Source organism: Heloderma suspectum, chromosome 3 (genome assembly GCF_057233095.1).
Source record: "Heloderma suspectum isolate Gila_16-S chromosome 3, 16-S_ref, whole genome shotgun sequence".
Lineage (NCBI taxonomy): Eukaryota > Metazoa > Chordata > Lepidosauria > Squamata > Helodermatidae > Heloderma > Heloderma suspectum.
The window spans coordinates 258,778,847-258,798,891 of record NC_139460.1 but is presented as its reverse complement, the minus strand read 5'-3'; the positions used below and the strand labels follow the sequence as shown (position 1 = coordinate 258,798,891).

General features: G+C 45.2%; 1 protein-coding gene across 7 annotated transcripts in view; it reads left to right on the top strand.

Annotated features, from left to right (window-relative positions):
- SFXN2 (sideroflexin 2) overlaps positions 1-20,045 on the top strand; it is a 70,887-nt gene that overhangs the window by 35,949 nt on the left and 14,893 nt on the right. For all 7 annotated transcript variants that reach the window (XR_014789501.1, XM_084846446.1, XM_084846451.1 and 4 more), the window contains 6 exons: positions 7,866-7,964; positions 8,686-8,761; positions 9,591-9,676; positions 16,326-16,386; positions 17,212-17,278; positions 18,748-18,797. Coding sequence is in view for 6 of the 7 variants with exons in the window: in XM_084846446.1 (XP_084702572.1) it covers positions 7,866-7,964; positions 8,686-8,761; positions 9,591-9,676; positions 16,326-16,386; positions 17,212-17,278; positions 18,748-18,797 (439 nt within the window). In the remaining variant the exon portion in view is untranslated. The remainder of the gene's footprint in view (positions 1-7,865; positions 7,965-8,685; positions 8,762-9,590; positions 9,677-16,325; positions 16,387-17,211; positions 17,279-18,747; positions 18,798-20,045) is intronic.

Genomic DNA, 20,045 nt, shown 5'->3' with positions numbered 1-20,045 from the left:
CTGGATATTTCTTTCTTAATACTTGCTGTTGAACCCTAATCTTGTAAACTGTTCCTTATTACACTTATGTGATGGTGTTTCTGGTTTCTCCCATTTTTCTTCCTGTTCTAGATTTGCTTGCAAGGGCAGCTAATGGCTACTGAAGGCCTCTGGGCAGTCTGCTACATTAACACTGAAATGCTATACAGACAATTAATCTTTAGCACTCTGTGCATCTGCTGTTTTAAAACAAAACTAAGTAGCTGACACAGATGGTAATTAAGAGAGACTTCTGGGAGGGTCTGAAAACAGGCAAAAGTTATGCCTGGGCCAGGCAGGCAGGTCCCAAGCTTATAAAGTAAGATCTGTGAACAGGCTGTGCTTTGAAAACACAAAAGCAAATCCTACAGCATGGTAGCTCAGCTTCTACATCCTGCATATGTTATGCAGATGAGGGTTTTTTTTAATGCATATTGTATTTTGAATCTACAAGTCATGGGGAGGAGAAAGGAACTGTTCAGGACACTAAAGCAATGCCACCTGACGACTAGCCCTCTTTTTCTTCCTCCTCCAGGTTTTTGACCATTTGTTTTCAGGTCTGTTTATCCAGCCATAAGGGCGGGAAACGTTTTTTCAAATGGAAGTTGAGATTTCTATGATGTTAAATCTAAATTCTGTAACCTTGCACGCATGCAGAATGTGTGCAGCTCTGGTTATGCCTGGAGATTTGAGCCTGGGATAAACCACCCCAGAAGCTTTGCTGAAAGGGTATATTCATATTTTAAATAACATGCATACAGAAATGGTCCAAACCGCATGGACTTCTTGTCTAACGAGGAAGCGTAAGCCAAAGATATGAGCAGGAGATGATTGTAGAATCCAGAATTTGGGCCTGTTCATTGACTTGAGGAAGGAATTAGTGTCCTAGCCCCTCTTTATCTCTCTCTATCCATATATGTACGCGTGTGTGTGTGTATGTGTGTGTGTGTGTGTATACACATATATACATACACACAAACCTCTGTATACAAACTGGCTTACATAAAATCATCATAATTCAATAAAATACAGCCCAAACAAAATATACAATGAAAACAGCAACAGTTACATAATAAATCAGGATAATTCCTTTGAGAGTTCTTTAATGAGAAAGAGGTAGAAACATCTGGGATTCCTCACCAAGGAAGCCAGCCAAGTTCCAGGGAGCCAAGCGTTATAAGTATCTCCGATTCGAGAAGCTGTAAGGAACTGGGCCCGCATCCATTCTGGTACCTGGTAACCATATGGGTATCCTGTGCAGTGTGGGTGTGTTTATGCATTTGCTGCAAGAGGCATTCTTAAAGTAGTTACCAATATCTGTTGTTCAAGTAGCTGGATTAGGGTGCAGTCAGGTGACAATTAACCCCATGGAAGCCACTGTACAGTTTACCACATGGTGGCTCTGACCACATGAAGAGGCACTATCTGGAATCTCCAGCCATGTTGTAAGTCTCCTGTTCCCACGCTTCCATAACTGCTTGGAAATCTGGAGAAGGAGAGGACATAATCATGTTCAGCTTACTATGTGGCCTTGGGACTAGAAGCAGCTGCCTCTCCATGCAATTAGATCCACCATATGGCAAGATTTTTTTTTAATGGCTACCATAGTGTTAGTACATGTCTGATTCCTTTAGTGGCTTCATGTTGACAGAAAGGGGCAGGTTGGTAGTAGTAGCTAGTTTTACAATGTAACATTTGGCTGAGCTCTTAATTAGGCCAGGATATTAGTGGAGGGTAGTCTAACATTACCAGAACTCCTGGTGTCCTTTGACCAACTTGCAGTCTTCCCTGTTTTCTTATTAACCAATTCCACCAATTCATTCAGATAGTTCATAGACAGGGGGAGTAACGCTTAATGCAACTAGTGGTAAAAATTTCCATCTGTCTTGCTTTTTATAAAGCATAATACAGTCATCTGTACCCAAAACAATTTCAGTGGTGATATGTTATTGATACGATAAATTCAAGGGTTCATTTTTGCCTGGCCTCTCTAAGCTGTGCTCTAAAGCACTGTAACACTTTGCCTCAAAGCAGCTATCATAGCATGCAGCCTGCCTTGCAGTAATCCAGAGGTAAATAAGTAATGATTTGTCCAGCATCAGCAAACTAAAAATGCCAAAGTGCTTTTGTTAAAGCTCGTAGGATTGCGCCTTGGAAACCTCTGCTATGCCTCCCATGGCCAGGTTTCTAACAGGGATCAAGATGGTTGTCTGTCTATGATGGCACTTTGCATTTTGTATCCAGTTCTTTCCTGACAATAGTCAGGCTCAGCGGACAGCACTGGGTGTCTGATCTAAAAGTATCTGTGCCTATTCAGACGAACAACTGGTAATAAGTTCAAAGAAATGGGTACAGTTTTGTTTTGTTTTGCTTGCTGGGTAGAAAATAGTGAGGGAGAAAATACATAGATACATTATCTACAGAGGTTAACAAATTGTGCCAAAGCTTAGTAGCCAGTCATTATCTTCTACTAGCCAGCTGTAAAGTCCAGTCCCACCACAATACCACTTTTAACAATAAGATAATTTCAAGAATAATCGGACCTTAAACACAGAGTTGTGTTGTTAAGAGGAAAGCGATGTTTCAAACTTAATTTTATTTCTGTTTTGTAAACGATATGAGTTTGGACGTTAGATGGAACTTCCATCCAAGTAAATGTGGATAGAAATCTCTTTCCCTACTGCTAGATAGCACAAAGTGTTGGTAAAGTGTAGTGTTCTTTTTATACTGGTGCTCTTCAAGGAACACAGGCAACCTGGCACAATTGGGAGTGCTCTAGGATCCAGTGAAATAGATTCAGGTGGCCTTCTGCGTTATCTGGCTCTGCCTGGGACTGGTTAAGGGTACCCCCTGGATATAGCACTGTGCATACTAAACAAGCAAACAACAAGAAGAGATTCACTCAGTTGCAGAGACCCTGCAAATTAACCACTGACCCAAAGCAAATACACACTTGGAGCTTCAAACAGCCTCATTGTTTTCCCTGCTGCTGCCACTATTGCTGTTCCATTAAGCGGCACCAAGCACAATCTTTCTTCCAATGCAGAGCAACACAAACACAGGATTGGAGCATTCCCTGCCTCCCCTGCTGTATCTCCCCAGTGCAAATACACACAACACAAAGCACATGCTTGAGCCTTTTTTTGTGTCTTCCTGTTGCTCCTCTGTTAAGCTTCTCTCTAATGAAAGCTTGTGCTCTAACAAAATGCCTTGTTAGAAGGCAGCCTTCCCCAACCTGGTGCACTCCAGATGTGTTGGATCTTATGGGATGTCGAGAGTTGTAGTCCAACACATCTGGAGGGCACCAGGTTGGGGAAGGCTCTTCTAAAGCTTAAACCCCCTGGATTGAAGAGCAACAGCAAGATGAGGCAGTGGGAAATGCTGAGGTGAAGAAAAATGGAGTAGAGGATACTCCTTGGAAAACGGTGACAGTTAGGAGAAGAAGAACTAGACGCCACTCTGCACCAGTGGAAGCGGTGGAGCTGTGGAACCGATTCCAGGTACTTGCAGATGAGACTGGAGGACAGCCTGCAGAGGAAGAATCACAGGGGAACCTGCATGAGAGTGAGCAAGAGGCTAAAGGTCAGTCAAACAGAGGCGATGAAACCCAGGCCTACAAGAAGAAGAAGAGAAGAGTGGTAGTAGTGGGAGACTCCTTGCTGCGTGGGATCGAGACCCAAGTATGTCGTGAAGACCCGTGGACTCACCAGGTATGTTGTCTCCCGGGAGGACAGATTAGAGACGTGACTGAAAGGTTGCCTGCACTCATAAAGCCCACTGACAGGTATCCCTTTCTTCTCATCCATGTGGGAACAAATGATACCGCCAAGCGGAGCTACGAAGAGATCACGTCAGACTTTGAAGCTTTGGGAAGGAAACTCAAGAACTTTGGGGCCCAGATAGTTTTCTCATCCATCCTTCCAGTAGTTAGAAGAGGGATAGAAAGGGAACGAAAAATACTCCGGGTGAATGACTGGCTACGAAGGTGGTGCCGACGAGAGAGATTTGGATTCTGGGACCACGGGCTATACTTCCTGGAAGATGGGCTGTTGGCTAGGGATGGGTTGCACCTCACAAAGGCTGGGAAGAATGTGTTTGGCCACAGCATGAAGAACTTCATCAGGAGGGCTTTAAACTGAATCCTACGGGGAAGGGAGATGTAATGTTGGGGGTAACAATGGACGTAGGCGCATGCACTGCAATGGAGAGAACAGCGCTGATAGCGCCCAATAATAGTCTTCAGACACATGTAGGAAGAAAGCCAGACTATGAAGCACATGGTCTTCGATGTCTATATACTAATGCCCAGAGTATGGGAAACAAACAGAACGAACTTGAACTCTTAATACAGGAGGGAAATTATGACTTGATAGGTATAACTGAGACTTGGTGGGATGACTCTCATGACTGGAATACAGCAGTTGAAGGATATAACTTGTTCAAAAAGAACAGGAGGAACAGAAAGGGAGGCGGGGTTGCACTGTATGTGAAAAATACATATCTCTGCACAGAAATACAGGAGGAGGAGCTTGGTAGCCCCATCGAAAGCATCTGGGTTGAAATAAATGGAGCAAAGAATAAAAGGAACCTGGTGGTCGGAGTCTACTACCGGCCACCCAATCAAGGAGAAGCCAAGGATGAAACTTTTGAAAAGCAAATAGCCAATGTTTTAAGGAAGCATGATGTAGTAGTAATGGGGGACTTCAATTTCCCCGATATTTGTTGGGAGACAAATTCTGCAAAACATGGCCCCTCCAGGAAATTCCTGACTTGTGTGGCGGATAACTTCCTCCTACAGAAAGTAGAGGAAGGAACTAGAGGATCGGCTATCCTTGACTTGATCCTAACCAACAGAGATGACTTAGTGGATAAAGTAGCAGTTACAGGAACTCTGGGGGAAAGCGACCATGTTGTACTTGAGTTCTTGGTTCTAAGGGAAGCAAAAGCCGAGTGTACTCAAACGCGTACCCTGAATTTTAGGAAAGCTGATTTTAATAAACTCAGAACAATGATCAGTAAGGTCCCATGGCAAACAATGCTAGCGAGAAAAGGAGTCCAAGATGGGTGGGAACTTTTAAAAAAGGAAATTCTCAAGGCACAATCACAAGCAATTCCAACAAGAAGAAAAGGTGGAAGACAACAGAAGAAGCCAATGTGGCTTCACAAAAAGCTTAGGGATGACCTGAAAACAAAAAAGGACACATATAGGAAGTGGAAAGAAGGCCAAGTAACAAAGGAAGAGTACAGGCAGGTAGCACAGAATTGCAGGGATGGCGTCAGGAAGGCTAAAGCGGAGAACGAGGTGAGGTTAGCGAGGGATGCTAAAAACAACAAAAAGGCTTTCTTCAGCTACGTGCATAGTAAAAGGCAGAGGAAAGAAATGGTTGTTCAGCTATTAAATAAGGATGGCAAAATGATAACAGATGACAAAGAAAAGGCAGAGGTGCTCAATTCCTACTTTGGCTCAGTCTTCTCCCAAAAGAGGGTCTATGACCCCCCTGGCAAAGGCGAAGTACAGGCTGAAGGGGCAGGATTGCAGCTTGAGATCGACAGGCATATGGTCAAGGAACACCTCATTACTTTGAATGAGTTCAAATCTCCAGGGCCAGATGAACTGCATCCTAGAGTCATAAAGGAACTGGCAGAAGAGCTCTCAGAACCGCTGTCTATTCTCTTTGAGAAATCATGGAGGACCGGGGAAGTGCCAGATGACTGGAGGAGGGCTAACGTTGTCCCTATCTTCAAAAAGGGTAAAAAGGAGGAACCTGGGAACTACAGACCAGTCAGTCTGACATCAATCCCTGGGAAAATTCTGGAGCAGATCATAAAGCAATCCATCTGGAAGCACCTTGACAACAATGCAGTGATTACTCGAAGCCAACATGGATTTGTCAAAAACAAGTCCTGCCAGACAAATCTGATCTCATTTTTTGATCAAGTCACCTCCCTTGTAGACCGTGGGAATGCTGTAGACATCATATACCTCGACTTCAGCAAAGCTTTCGACAAAGTGCCCCATGATATCCTGATGAGCAAACTAGCTCGAAGTGGGCTAGATGAAACAACGATCCAGTGGATCCACAGTTGGCTACAGAATCGGACTCAAAGAGTGCTTATCAATGGGACCTTCTCAAGCTGGGGAGAGGTAACGAGTGGGGTACCGCAGGGCTCAGTCCTGGGCCCAGTGCTCTTCAATATTTTTATTAATGACTTGGAGGAGGAGGTGCAGGGAATGCTGATCAAATTTGCAGATGACACAAAATTGGGCGGGATAGCTAATACCTTGGAAGACAGAAACAAAATTCAAAGTGATCTGGATAGACTGGAGTGCTGGGCAGAAAACAACAGAATGGCATTTAATAGGGACAAATGCCAAGTTCTGCACCTAGGAAAAAGAAACCAAATGCACAGTTACAAGATGGGGGATACGTGGCTCAACCACACTACGAGCGAGAAGGATCTTGGAATTGTCGTCGATCACAAGCTGAATATGAGCCAACAATGTGATGTGGCTGCAAAAAAGGCAAATGCTATTTTGGGCTGCATTCATAGAAGCATCGCTTCCAAATCCCGGGAAGTACTAGTTCCCCTCTACTCAGCACTGGTTAGGCCTCATCTGGAGTACTGTGTCCAGTTCTGGGCACCACACTTTAAGAAGGATGCAGACAAGCTGGAGAGGGTTCAAAGGAGGGCAACAAAGATGATCAGGGGACTGGAAACAAAGCCCTATGAAGAGAGACTGAAAGAACTGGGCATGTTTAGCCTTGAGAAGAGAAGACTGAGGGGAGATATGATAGCGCTCTTCAAGTACTTGAAAGGTTGTCACAGAGAAGAAGGCCAGGATCTCTTCTTGATCATCCCAGAGTGCAGGACACGGAATAATGGGCTCAAGTTACAGGAAGCCAGATTCCGACTGAACATCAGGAAAAACTTCCTGAGTGTCAGAGCAATACGGCAATGGAACCAATTACCTGGGGAGGTGGTGGGCTCTCCCACACTGGAGGCCTTCAAGACGAGGCTGGACAGCCATTTGTCAGGGATGCTCTGACTTGGATTCCTGCATTGAGCAGGGGGTTGGACTCGATGGCCTTGTAGGCCCCTTCCAACCCTACTATTCTATGATTCTATGATTCTATGGATCTTATGCATAATTAGGCATTCCTGCTCCCATTGCCATCTAGTCCCAGGAATTTCCCACCAGACCAAAATATTTACTTCTTGTTGATGAGCTGGCAAGCACCTATGTTGAAGGCTGGATATCTAGGTTGTTTCAAATGATATTAGTACTCGATTATGGCATATGACCCTCAATGGCGTGGAACCAGAGCACCTTAAGAATTGTCTCTGGCCATATAAACCTGCCTGGGCACTGTTCTCCACATGCGAGGCCTTTCTTTTGTGACCCTCTGCTGTTGGATGTGTGCTACAAGAGAGAGAGCCATTAGGTGCTGGTGCCCATAGCTTGAACACCATCTGAAGAGGGGTTCACCTGGCTGCTCACCTTTGCTGCTCACCTTTGGCAAGCAGCAAAGACTGTTCTATTTCAGCAGGCCTTCTCTGAATACCAGTTTAAAATCAGATCTGTCTTCCGCTGTATATTTTTACCTCTCCTAGGCCTTTGATAGCTGCCTTGATTATATTTTTGTAGAAAGATTGGAATTAAATAAGCATGATAGTATGGAATCAGCATCACAAAGAGGTTCTTAGAGAGAAGACTGTGTCTGATAAAGGTGGACATGTTGGACCGGAAAAGAGGATAACGCCAGCTGTGCCACCACTGGCTATTGAATGGATGCAGATACCTGCTCTGGCATCAGGACCTTTTTTTCACATTCCCTTCCCTACAGGACAGTCCCAGCTGTGGTTTTCTGGCAGTGGGTGAACCAGTCTTTCAATGCCATTGTGAACTACACCAACCGGAATGCTGCCAGCCCCATCTCACTCAAGTGAGTATCTGTACAGAGTTACTTGATGGCACAGTCTTTTTCTGCTTATGCTCCCTAGTGTGTCAGGTTAGCTGGCCTGGCATTAACTAGTTTGTGCTCTATCATCTGGAATAGTTGCCCTCTTGGGGACCAGACGATATGGGCAAATTGCCGTGCATCAGTTAGTCATTGTAGTTTATCAGTTGGAAATGGAGTGGGGTGGTACTGTTGGAGAGGAGGAATCCAGAGAGATGCAGTCTCTGCTACTTTGCTGTCCCTGTGTGTGGCATTCACGGCTTATTCACACTCATAGCTTTGCATCAGAGCACAAGGGGCAGGACAGGTGGTGGCAGGGGAGGTCTCTGATACCCAGCTGAAGTGGGCAAGTGGCTGTTCCTGGATGATTTGATGCTCAATCCACAGCAATTAACTATCACTTCATGCCTATTCCCTACTTCTCATCCCCTTGGAGCATAGAGCTAGACCTGGAGAGCTTATTCATCACTTTGTATATGGACTGTGTATCAAAGAGCCACAGACATAGGGATGCTAGACAGCAGCTACTGATCCTCAAGGTACACTTCTTTAGACAGAAGAGTCCAGCACCATGCAATATAAGCAAGTGAACAAACTTGCCACAAAGAGGGCACATTGGTGGTGTGAGTGAGCCATTCGCTGCACAGTTTCTGAACTGAACTTCGTTATTGATAGACCCATTTTGTATCCCTTTGGATGATTCTAGGCAAATTGGAGTTGCTTATTTCACTGCCACCAGCACTGCCTTGGCAACTGCCGTGGGACTTAACCTTTACACCAAGGTACTGTCATAAACTGCTCGTTCTTCTAACCGCACAGGGGCAGCAGGACTGAGGATAAGGCAAGCGATCTGGCATCTCCCTTTATGATCGAAGGGTTGCAGAAGTGTGTTCGTTTGCTTTACGCACTAGCCCTGGGAAATGTAGAATGGGATACAGGAAAGGTCCTCTATCCCTGTAAGCTGTTTATTCTGGCTGCAAGATACGCTCCTTCTTCCTTTTTTTTAGCTATTGCAGAGCATTATTCATTTAATATAAGAATTTGGGGCGGTCGAATAATGTGTGGTATTAGGGGTACACTGCCTATGCTGTCGTGATCTTCACTATTTCTCAAGTAGGAACCACTTTGGCTCCCAGCACTCTCATCAAGACCCCCTGGGCAGCCTGCACAGTACGCCACTGCAGCTCGCCAATCACATTTCTCATTGCCTCTTGGGCTCCTCCTCCTCCACAGCTAATTAGCTGATTGCTCCTGCGTTCTCATCTCCCCACCTCCGCCATCTTACAGCTGACGAGCGGCAGGTCTCCTGACTCCCCACCCCTGAAGCCGCCTCGGGTACCCCAGAACACAGCAGCCGGCCCCACCACTAAAGCAAACAACAAGGCAAAGCTAGCAAGCACCTGCTGAGAGTGAACAGCTACTACAAAAAGAGAGAGAGAAAGACAGTGAGTAAATGAGACAGAGAGAGAGGCAGAGAGCTCCATTTGAGGTAAAAGGGCCTTGCGGTGCAGAACACTGGCTCGTGGCATCCACAGTTTAAGCCTTTCCCCCCCTGTTGTTACTGTTTCAAGTCTGGTCCTACTCCTAACTGCATGATCTTTCTCCGTACAGAGAGCCCCGTCCCTTGTGGCACGCTGGGTTCCCTTTGCAGCGGTAGCTGCTGCCAACTGTGTGAACATCCCCTTGATGAGGCAGCAGTAAGTCTTTTGGTAGAGCCTATGTGGCCTTTAAGTGGGGAGGGGGTGAAGGGAAAATGTGGTGATATACTTTGTTTGCGATACATGGCACAGGCCTTTGGTTAAAAGGGGTGAGTCTGCCTTATCTAGTGGTGAAGGTGTCTGCCTGGGAACGAGGCCACCTGTGTTCGTTCGTTCTCTCTCTCTCTCTCTCTCTCTCTCTCTCTCTCTCTTTTTCTCCATCCCACCCCCCCCCCAGCCCCAGTACCTAATAATAACTCACTCATACAGCTACTTCCCAAAGTCACTGCTGATAGCAGAACAGGCAATAAGATAAAAACATACCAGAAGGGGAGCGCCTCCATTTCCTCCCCAAAGCATATTGCTTCTGTGGAACTGATCCCCGCGGTTCTCCATTTCAACCACTAGTTCTAAAGTGTGAGAGGCTGGGCATCAAAGCAAGGGACATATTGTGTGCCAAGTCAAAAAGATGATGGATCATATATTTGGACCGTCTTTGTTGATAGAAATGCACGGTTCTCGCAACGTGCCATGGGGTGCATCCAAACGGATAGTTTTCCATGCAATGCACTACTGATATTCTCACAAGGACCATGTAATCCCTACAGTCTCACTGTTTGCCCTGCACTTCCGGGTTTGTTTGTCTTTTTTTAAAACCTTCAAATGCAGGCTTGTACTCATTAAAAAGATACAGGTTTTCCAGTATCAGAGGCAGTATGCCTATGTACACCAGTTGCTGGGGAACATGGGTGGGAGGGTGCTGTTGCACTTGTGTCCTGCTTGTTGGTTTCCCATGGGCAGCTGGTTGGCCACTGTGTGAAGAGAATGCTGGACTAGATGGACCTTGGTCTGATCCAGCAAGGCTCTTCTTACGTTCTTATGCATGATTGGTCTGAGCCAGGGATGGGCAACTTGTAGCCCTCCAGATGTACAGGCCTACAACTCCCATCAGCCCTAGTCGACATAGCCAGTGGTGAGAGATGATGGGAGCTGCAGGCCAAAACAAGCCACCCAACCCTAGTCTGCACAGATGTCTTGCATTTTCCCTCCTCCACCACTGGAATTTTTTCCTGCTCCCCCCACCTCCAAATGTGGATTTGCATCACTGCACTTACTGCCTGTGCATCTTTTTAGTTCTGTCTAATTTCTGCTAGCACGGGGGTAGACAACTTCCGGAGGTGTGTGTGGGGGGGACTCATTGCCCCCTCCAAGGACCTAGGGGGAGATGCATCCCACCCTCCCAACTGCTGCTGCCTCTGAAGTTGCCTCAGCATCATATAAAGCAGCAATATGGCAAGGAAAAAGGTGCGAGGAGAGTGCACGCCATGGTTGCAAGCAGAATCATGCTACCATGAGCCCAATTCCGCTTACCAACAAGCCAAATCACTGCTTTTTTGCCACTACCATGGGAAACATGGTGGCAGCCCCCCCCCCCCCCCGCAAAAATGGCTATGGGGGTTGCATGCAGTCCATGGGTTGCCCACCCTTGTCGTAGCAGAAGGTAAACCTGGATATTTTGTAACCCCACAACCCAGCTACCATGCAGTCTCACCTTAAGGTTCTCCCCCTACAAATTCAATTAAATCTATCATCTCTATCTGGGTGAAGTTTCACATACTCAGCATGTATTAACAACAACAAGAAGCAGATAAAAACCTCATCCACAATCCCAGGCGGAAGAAGCCATCACATTTATAAGCCATGCACAGACGTTATACTGAGACACAAAAATGCTGGCCTAGATGCACCCTTGAAAGAAACTACAAAAAAAACAGACCATGCTGAGGATTTGGCTGATTAGGTCTAACCCATTGTGTGAGAAATCCAGCCCTTTAGCCTCATTGCTCACTTCTCCCTGACCCACAGTTCCCTGTGCTCCAAAGCCCCATTGTCTATTTACTCCTTCCTGCCAACATCCCTCAGCCAGTTCTGTCTTTAGATCCTGTGCGAGTTTTCTCTCCCCCCACACATAGAAGGTAGCTCCTCACCTTATCTTCCCTCTACCTTTTTCATCCCTCCATCCTGTCCCTGCTTCTCAAGCTGTTAGCTGATGGAACACATTCCTTTTGCTTCTTTATCCTGTGGCTCCCCCTGCCGCCCAGACCTGCTTTTTAACTTCTCTACTTCTGCCATTTTTCCTTGCCAACGGCACATATTTCCCCCTATATCTGTGCCTGGCCCTCACGTAATGTATTCCTCCCAGCTCAATGACCTTTTGTTATTTTTACAGAAGCTGTGTTGTCAACATTCTATTGCTGACATCTTTGCATTAAATTAAGAATTCCATGACATCTTTGCAAGTTAATTAAAAAATTCCATGATGTCACAGTAGTACAGCCAATGACTGGGGGGCGGGTACTTGCAGGCAACTTTCTGCAGCTAGTTTTTTGCATATTATATAATCTGTAAGATAAGGACTGGGTCAGTAGGTTGATTAAGGACGTCAGTGATTTGGAGACAAATGGAAGGATCAGTTCTGCTAGGCGGAATTCATATTGCCCTTTTAATTACATATGATGATATAATTCTGATATCCTGGTTATACAAAATGTCAATCCAGTCATGCTTCTCTCCATGACTACCTTTTTGTTTTATGTACAACTAGTGACTGTTAATGGGAGAGACATTGACTTAGGATGAACTTAATTGCCATTTCGATGAGACTTTGGTACCCACCTTTAGGTAACAGGACTAAAAATTATAATTTAATTAGACTCATGAAAAAGTGTGGGCAAGTCAGTCCTGACTTGCACTAGAAATAAGAGAGGCAGCGATGAACAGGAAAACACATGATCCCAATATCTTGACCCCAGCTAGAAAGCATTGCAGTAGTCAAGCATTAGGGTTACAAAAGTATGGAGGACACTTAGATAAGCTTCTCTCTAGATAGGATGACAGCCACTGAATCAGGTGGAGATGATTAAATTCAGCTCTGGTTACTGCTGTTCACACAGTTATAGTGGGGTTTTTAATGTTAATGGCTATCTGGTATGCTACAGAGAGAGGTAATATATTTCTCCCCTTCCCAGGGGAATCCCTTTCAACCTCAGTGTGCCGCAGAGCAGTAAACTCCTTCCTGACTCCAGTGCCTCAACATAATTCTCTCCTGCTCAAGCCCACCACCACCTCCTTCTCTCTGCAAAAACAAAATGCGCATAGTAATGGTTATGTTAGTGAACCAAAATTGGTGAACCAAATAGATTTTGGTTCACTAGTGTTAGGGAACCAAAAAATAATAGAACCAAAATTGGGGAGGGGGGAATAACACCCACCCACACAGCCCTCTGCAGGCCATAGTATCTCAGGAGGGTGCCACACCCATGTGACATCATTTGCTCCCTGGCTTGAGCTAGGGGCCAGGCTTTGCTGCACGTGGCCTTTCCAATCAAGGAAGCCCCACGTGCAGCAAAGCTGAACCAGCCAAACCCCCTTCACTCCTGACGGAGGAGCAAAGGAGATTTGGCTGGCTCTGCCCAGGCTTCATCTACCCTGCCTCTTCTCCTGTTGGTGTGGAAGTGGGGCGGGCAACACCAAGCCAGCTGAGTCTCTGTTGGCTCTCCAACAGATGCTTGGCAGTTTCACCCAAAAACAATTCCAAAGGCAAGTCAGCAGATCTGCCATATGGCTAGGTGCAGAGACAAAAACGCCCCTCTGCTCTTTAAAAGCTTCTTTAACTATTGCCACTGGCCAAGGTTGACTCCCTGACAGCTACTGCTTTTGGTGTGCCACTCTGCCTGGGTTTGATTAGTAAAGTGGGTGCAGAACCATAATAAGGTGGAGGGTCTGGATGACAGATTGGACATAGCAGCGGGGATTCCTGCAGGGGTGGAGCTTTCAGAAAGGATGGGGCTGAGGGGCTGGGGCCTGCAGAAGTGGCACAAGCCCCCACCCCCACCCCCACCCCCACCCCAGGCTGGGCACAGAGCCTTTGTGGGCCAGAGTAGGCTCACTGGCCAGAGGTTCTGCACCCCTGTTTTAGATGCTGACCATGTACTCCTACTTTCTGTTGAGCCCCATTTGTGCACAGTTGATCGTACTGCAAATGCATGAATCTAGACTGGTGTTCAAGCATGCTCAGTGAATGTTAAGGAAGGTGTAACTCAACCAGCCCACTTCCAGTTAGATGGATCTCTGTATATATGTAGACATTACTCTGTTGGGGAGTGGCTATATTTTTGGTGTGTATTTTGGCATGGCCCCCTGCTCTTTAGAGCATGGGGTGTTTTCGCAACCGTTTTGTTGTATTTTATTTTGTATTTGTAATTTTACAGTTATGATTTTAAGTGGTGTTGTGTTGTTTTGAAATGGGTTGTTAGCCGCCCTGGGATCTTTATGAGAAAAGGCAGGATATACACAAAGGAGAAAGAGAAAAGTTACACCACTGCTTCTGTTTTACTTTCCAAGCAGCTGGTGGTCTTCTGTGCTGGATTCTTTTGAGGGGTGGAGGTGGGTGGGATACATTTTACAAGATCTCTTTAAATGTAGCAGGGAATAATTCTGATTAGAGAGTACTTCTCTCTAGCTGTTCTGGCTTGAACTTAGGTATTCCTAATCAAGCTGTGACTCCCATTTATAGGAGCAAAAATAGATTTTATTGGCGAGGTTTTACAAAGGAAACATTGCCTGCCTTTAATCAGTATCCTTTCTGAGATGCCACCTTCCTTTTGAGGCTGAAGCTGGTAACAAGATATTTTCCATGGTTTGTGTTGATCAGTTTTGCCTTTAGAGCAGCAAATGCTGCAATGATAGGCTCAATACAAACACATGAAACTTTTAAACATGAACAAAAAAAGTCATAGATTGATCTTGTCCTTGCTGTCTTTTTTGCAGGGTCGGGGGAGTTAATTGTTGCAGTGAAAATCCTTCCTTTAGTTCCTGCTTCACCCCAACCATGTTCTAATTTGCCATTTTAACATTCAGATAAATACTTGGAATCATTGGATATATTATATAAATCCTTGCATGCTTTGGAGACAAGCAGCTTATATTCTTTGTAGGGGCCACTAGGTGGCAGCATTGCACCAACAAGTTGGTTTCAGACATTTCGTTTGGGGGATTGATGTTCTCAGCAATATAATATTCTTCATGCTGGTGGAACACTGGCCTGTGGCCTGCAAGGGATTTAATGGAGTTCCTGGATTTAAAGTGTATATCGTCAAGGGACCCTGCAGGGTTTTGTGAACAACTTTTTCCTGATTAATGCAGTGGCAAAAATGGAGCCTAGAATTTGTAAACAAATAACAAGCCAACTGGTTGGGAGGAGGTCAGTACAACTGCAGACGATGCCATGGGGTGGCAGACCAGGCCTGTGGGATCTACTTTAGTTGTTTTACAAGAATCCTGAGGTCCACCAACCAGACCTAGGTATAAAATGGTGGCATGGGGAAGGGCAGTGGACATACACTTAAAATTATGGAACAGTGTGCCTCTGAGCACATGCTCAGTCTAGGAATTTGTTTTCAGTACCAGAACTGAGCTCATATTTCTTTCATATATGAATCTATTCCAAGTTTTCCTCTCAGGTTTTCTTCATTTCAGCAGACAAATTTAGAAGGGGGAAAGGCTTTTTGTTGTTGCTATTTATAGCTGGGAGTCACAAACCCTTGCTGATGTACTGCAAATCATCCAGAGATATAGCGGTACATCCTGATCTACCTTCTATTCACCCTATAGCGTGTGTGTGTGTGGTGGTGGGGGGTAGTTTTTTCTGATGTCCTTTCATGATGATGGTTCAATGTATTGTAGGTTCAGCGATTCAGGCTCTTTTGGTGTTCCAGACTTATCCCCTAATGGGGGGTTAGTGGCCCAGTGTCCTCCAAATGTTTTGGACTACAGCTCCCATAATTCCTGACCATTGCCCATGCTGGCTGGGGCTGGTGGGAGCTGGAGCCCAAACATCTGGGGGGTGCCAGGGTGCTGACCCCTGCCCTAATGTTTTGTAATCTTATAACATAAGTAGAGTTGAGAGCTACAGACATAACCAGCGCATATGAGGCTTGTCTGCATATACATAAAAGCCAAAGAGATTGCTCTATGGATCCACATGTAAAATAGGAGTAGGCACCTCCTCTTGTTGGAATAGATCAGGGGTGGGGGTGGGAACCTCAGGTGTGGGGAGCCAAATCACATCATTTTGGGGTCCCCAGGTGACCATGGCCTCTGACCCACTTTTCCCCAAATGTTGATCATTTGGTGGCTTCCTGGCTTTGTACATTTTCCCTGATTCCAAAAGGCTGAAATGCCTCTCCTAAAGCTTAGTTACTGACGGTAAGACTTTAGGCTACAATATGCTGGTATATGGGGGCCCTGCCCACTACTGGAATGCAGCCCCCAAGAGCTTATCGCAAATCGAATTCAGTCCTAGGGCTGTAAGAGGTTCCCCACCGCTGTAATAGATGGTTCATGGATGCATCCCACATGATCTCTTTGGCTAATTGTCTCATTGGAGATTTCCCCTTTTCTGACTTGCTTTGGCAAATATGAGACTGAAGGCTGAATGCCCCAGCCTAGACAGGAATGTTGCTGTGTAGAGAGAAGGAAGTCGTATGCTTGAGACATTAAGCATAATGGGGCTTGGAGAAGTGTGGGCATTCCAAAATCCAGCTGGTCAGTCATAATGCCTGAGGTCATGTGTCTTTGTCTGCATTAGGGAACTCATTAACGGGATCACAGTGACGGATGAGAATGACAACACTCTGGGCAAGTCCAGGGTAAGTACCACTATCGCAAGCGTTTTGAGGAACAGGAATAGCACAATCAGTGTTCTGCTTTGGTGAGCAAAGTCACTGGAATTCGTCTTGCCTGTGCAGCTGGTAGCCCAAAGAATCTGAAGACCCTGATACATCAATTTTCCACAGGTGTTGTCCTTTGTGTTCTTGGCCCTCTGCCCACCCCCATGATGATAAAATAGAATAAGGAGTAAAGCAGAAGATCAACCTTTCAAAAACTACGGGCAACTTGGAGTTGTAATGAAGCTAAAACTGCTAGTCAGTGCCTGGCCTACAGATTGATTTTTATTTATTTATTTATTTATTTCCTTTCTATACCGCCCAATAGCTGAAGCTCTCTGGGCGGTTCACAAAAATTAAAACCAAACAACACACAATAAAACAATTTAGAATATATAGAACATTAAAACCACAATATAACAATACAACCACAATAAAACCTAGCAGCAGTACAGGAGTTTAAAATACAGATTTAAAACAGCAAAGATAAAAATTTAGAAAGCTAAAATGCCTGGGAAAATAAAAAGGTCTTCACCTGGTGCCGAAAGGAGTACAATGTAGGCGCCAGGCGAACCTCACTAGGGAGCTCATTCCAGAGCTGTGTTTGTAATAAGCTTTCATAGGCAACAGCCTACCTCATCCGGTGATCCCCCTTTGTTTCTTTGTGCTTTCTAGATAGTCCGGCACCTTCCTACACTTAACTGTCCTCTACCTCAAAATCTTCTAGTACAAATGCCCTTGGTCTCCTGTGTATCATCATTTGAAGTACCAACATGACCCTGCTGTCTTCTTTGTCTTTTCTTTCAGAGAGCTGCAATCAAGGGAATAACCCAAGTGGTGGTTTCCCGCATCACCATGGCTGCTCCGGGCATGAGTAAGCGCTAAGCATTTCTCCCTTGCTGAACTACAGCTTGGCAAGCAGCTCTAGGGATGGGCACCGGAGAGGGCACGGGGATTGCGAAGCAAGTTGGCTTGAACTCTGGAGAGGAAGAAGTGATGGAGGTCCCTTTGGGTGGGGTCGTCTGTCCTAAGGAGAGGTCCTCTAGTGGATTGTGCCAGGGGCTCTTGAACTATCTTTTAAGTCCAGCTCTTGCTTTGGAGTTCACAAAGCAACCTCTGCTCTAATGGAAAAGTGACTGATTATGCTGACACTGCCAGCCCACGTTAAAATCACTGCAGCAATGTTCTGTAATAAAATCACTACATGGGCCATGCTCTGTCTCATGGGCTCTTCATAATACCGTTTTTTGGTAAACTTTCTCTATGTCATTTTATCTTTGAGTACCAAAAGCAGCAAGAGAGTATTCTTTTGTGCCTGGGCACCATTTGCTTGATGTGGAGATTTTCCTTCTTTTTCCTCATGTTCCAAGGAAGCTGATGTCCCCGAGTTGGCTCAGTTCTCCATCCTAGAAGTTACCTTCCTATGTGGTTTTAATGGCACTTTAAATTGTAGCGCTATCTTATTTCAAACTGTTAAAACTATGTTTTAAAACAGAAGGGAACAAACTCAAGCCTGGGGTCCCAAAACAGCCCTCCGGGGTTCCCCAGACAGCAACACCCCCTTTCCCCAAACACTGATCATTCCCAGCATTTCCTGCAGTCTAAAAGGTCAAACTTACTGCCAGTAGCTTAGTTACTGGAAGTACGAGCTTTAAGCTAAAATACGCTGATATCTGTGGCATTTTGGCCTTGCTTCTTTTGCCTTCAGCCCTGCCCACCACTGGAATGCAGCCCCCGAGAGCATCTCTGAAATGAAATTCAGCCCTTGGGCTGAAAGGGGTTCACCACACCTGCTTTATAACCAGCTTTACACTGAAATCTATTTATAGTTTAAGGGAATGGGTGTGTATGTGTTGTACTAAGAAGTAGCCACTGAAGGAGCCTGGCCACCTTTATCTGTTTGAGCATGCTGACATGGCTAAATCTTCCAGGATACCACTTGAAGCATTTTAAACCAGAGGAGGTCAGTTAAACGTGCTTGAAATAACTTCAAGTACAAGAAGCGTTTGAACTTGTATTGATTATAAACAATTTAAAGTGCTATTAAGAACCTTAACATGAATGTTAGCATGGTCAGAGCTGTTGCTGATGGAGAAGTTCTTTTTTATGTCTCTTGGAAAACAGGAACTCCCAAGGCTTTTTTTCTGAACGTTGCAATCCCATTGGTCATTCCCTTGAGTCAGGGTACATGGGCATTATGAAGAATGAAGAGTTCTCCTTGGAAGAATCTAGAGGGTGCATGTGTGTACGCCCAGTACATTTTACCCAGCATGCAATGCACTGGCTAAGGTTGTGGGGGGCAGAGGTCATCCAGAATAAACTAACTCATTCTTCTCTCTCCAGTTTTGTTGCCTATCATCATGGAAAGACTTGAAAAATACCCCTTCATGAAGGTAAGTAGCTCAGGTAATGGTGCCTTACCACCAGTTGATTTTTCTTGTAATCTCCTGAGGGATTTGAACAAAATAGCAAAAGCTTATTTTGTACTTTTTATACTTAGGACAGGGGTGGGTAGTCCTCAGGCTTGTGTGAACTATATCGTGTTTTACCAGAACTCTGAGATCCACCAACCAGAACCTAGTGCAAAAGACATATGCTTAGAATCAAATAATCCTGAACCCAGGAAATTGTTTTGAGTACAACAGCTGAATGGAGCTCACAGTACTTCCATACAAAAGTCCAATCCTGGTTATATCAAGCTTTTTTCATGTGCTTCCAGGTGAGGTGTCTATTGTGCAATCACCCTGCCTCATTACTAGTATCTTATAGAGAGCCTGGATGTTGTTGTCTTCCATTTGTAACCTTTGCATGTTTTCCCACCGCTTTAGTCTTTTTTTTCTTGCCACAAAACAGACAAAATAACTGCACAATGTATTTTGATTGCTAATGCTAGGAGTTTCAGTCTGGAAGCACACTTCATTTCAGCCGTATAATTTGTGGCAGGTGGGAGGGAGGGGTCATTTTGTTGCTGCTGTTGTTGAACAATTGGGAGTTAGAAATCCTAGCCAATCTACTGCACAGCACTCTGAGATCTCCCTGTAGATCTGGATCTATCTTCAGCCCATCCTTGTCTTAGGAGACAAACTACAGTAGCTTAAATGTTTGGAGCAGCTAGGTAGTATATAAGCTAGGTAGCAGAACTGTTGCTCTGGAGCAAGACACAGGAACAGGCAAACCCAGTGATGGAGAATATAAAAATTGGAACAACAGTGTCATTGTGGAAGGAGCAAGAGAAAGTGGATCTAATTGCAGCAGCGCAGAATTCAGCTGAATACTAGGAAAAGCTTGTTCATTGTAAGAACAACTGGACATTAACATAACAGGTTTCCAGTATAATGTTGTGGAGTTGCCAACTTGGTTTTACATGGAGGTTCGGTAACCATAGTAGGGTTGGAAGGGGCCTATAAGACCATCGAGTCCAACCCCCTGCTCAATGCAGGAATCCAAGTCAGAGCATCCCTGACAGATGGCTGTCCAGCCTCATCTTGATTGCCTCCAGTGTGGGAGAGCCCACCACCTCCCTAGGTAATTGGTTCCATTGTCATATTGCTCTAACAGTCAGGAAGGTTTTCCTGATGTTCAGCCAGAATCTGTCTTCCTGTAACTTGAACCCATTATTCTGTGTCCTGCATTCTGGGATG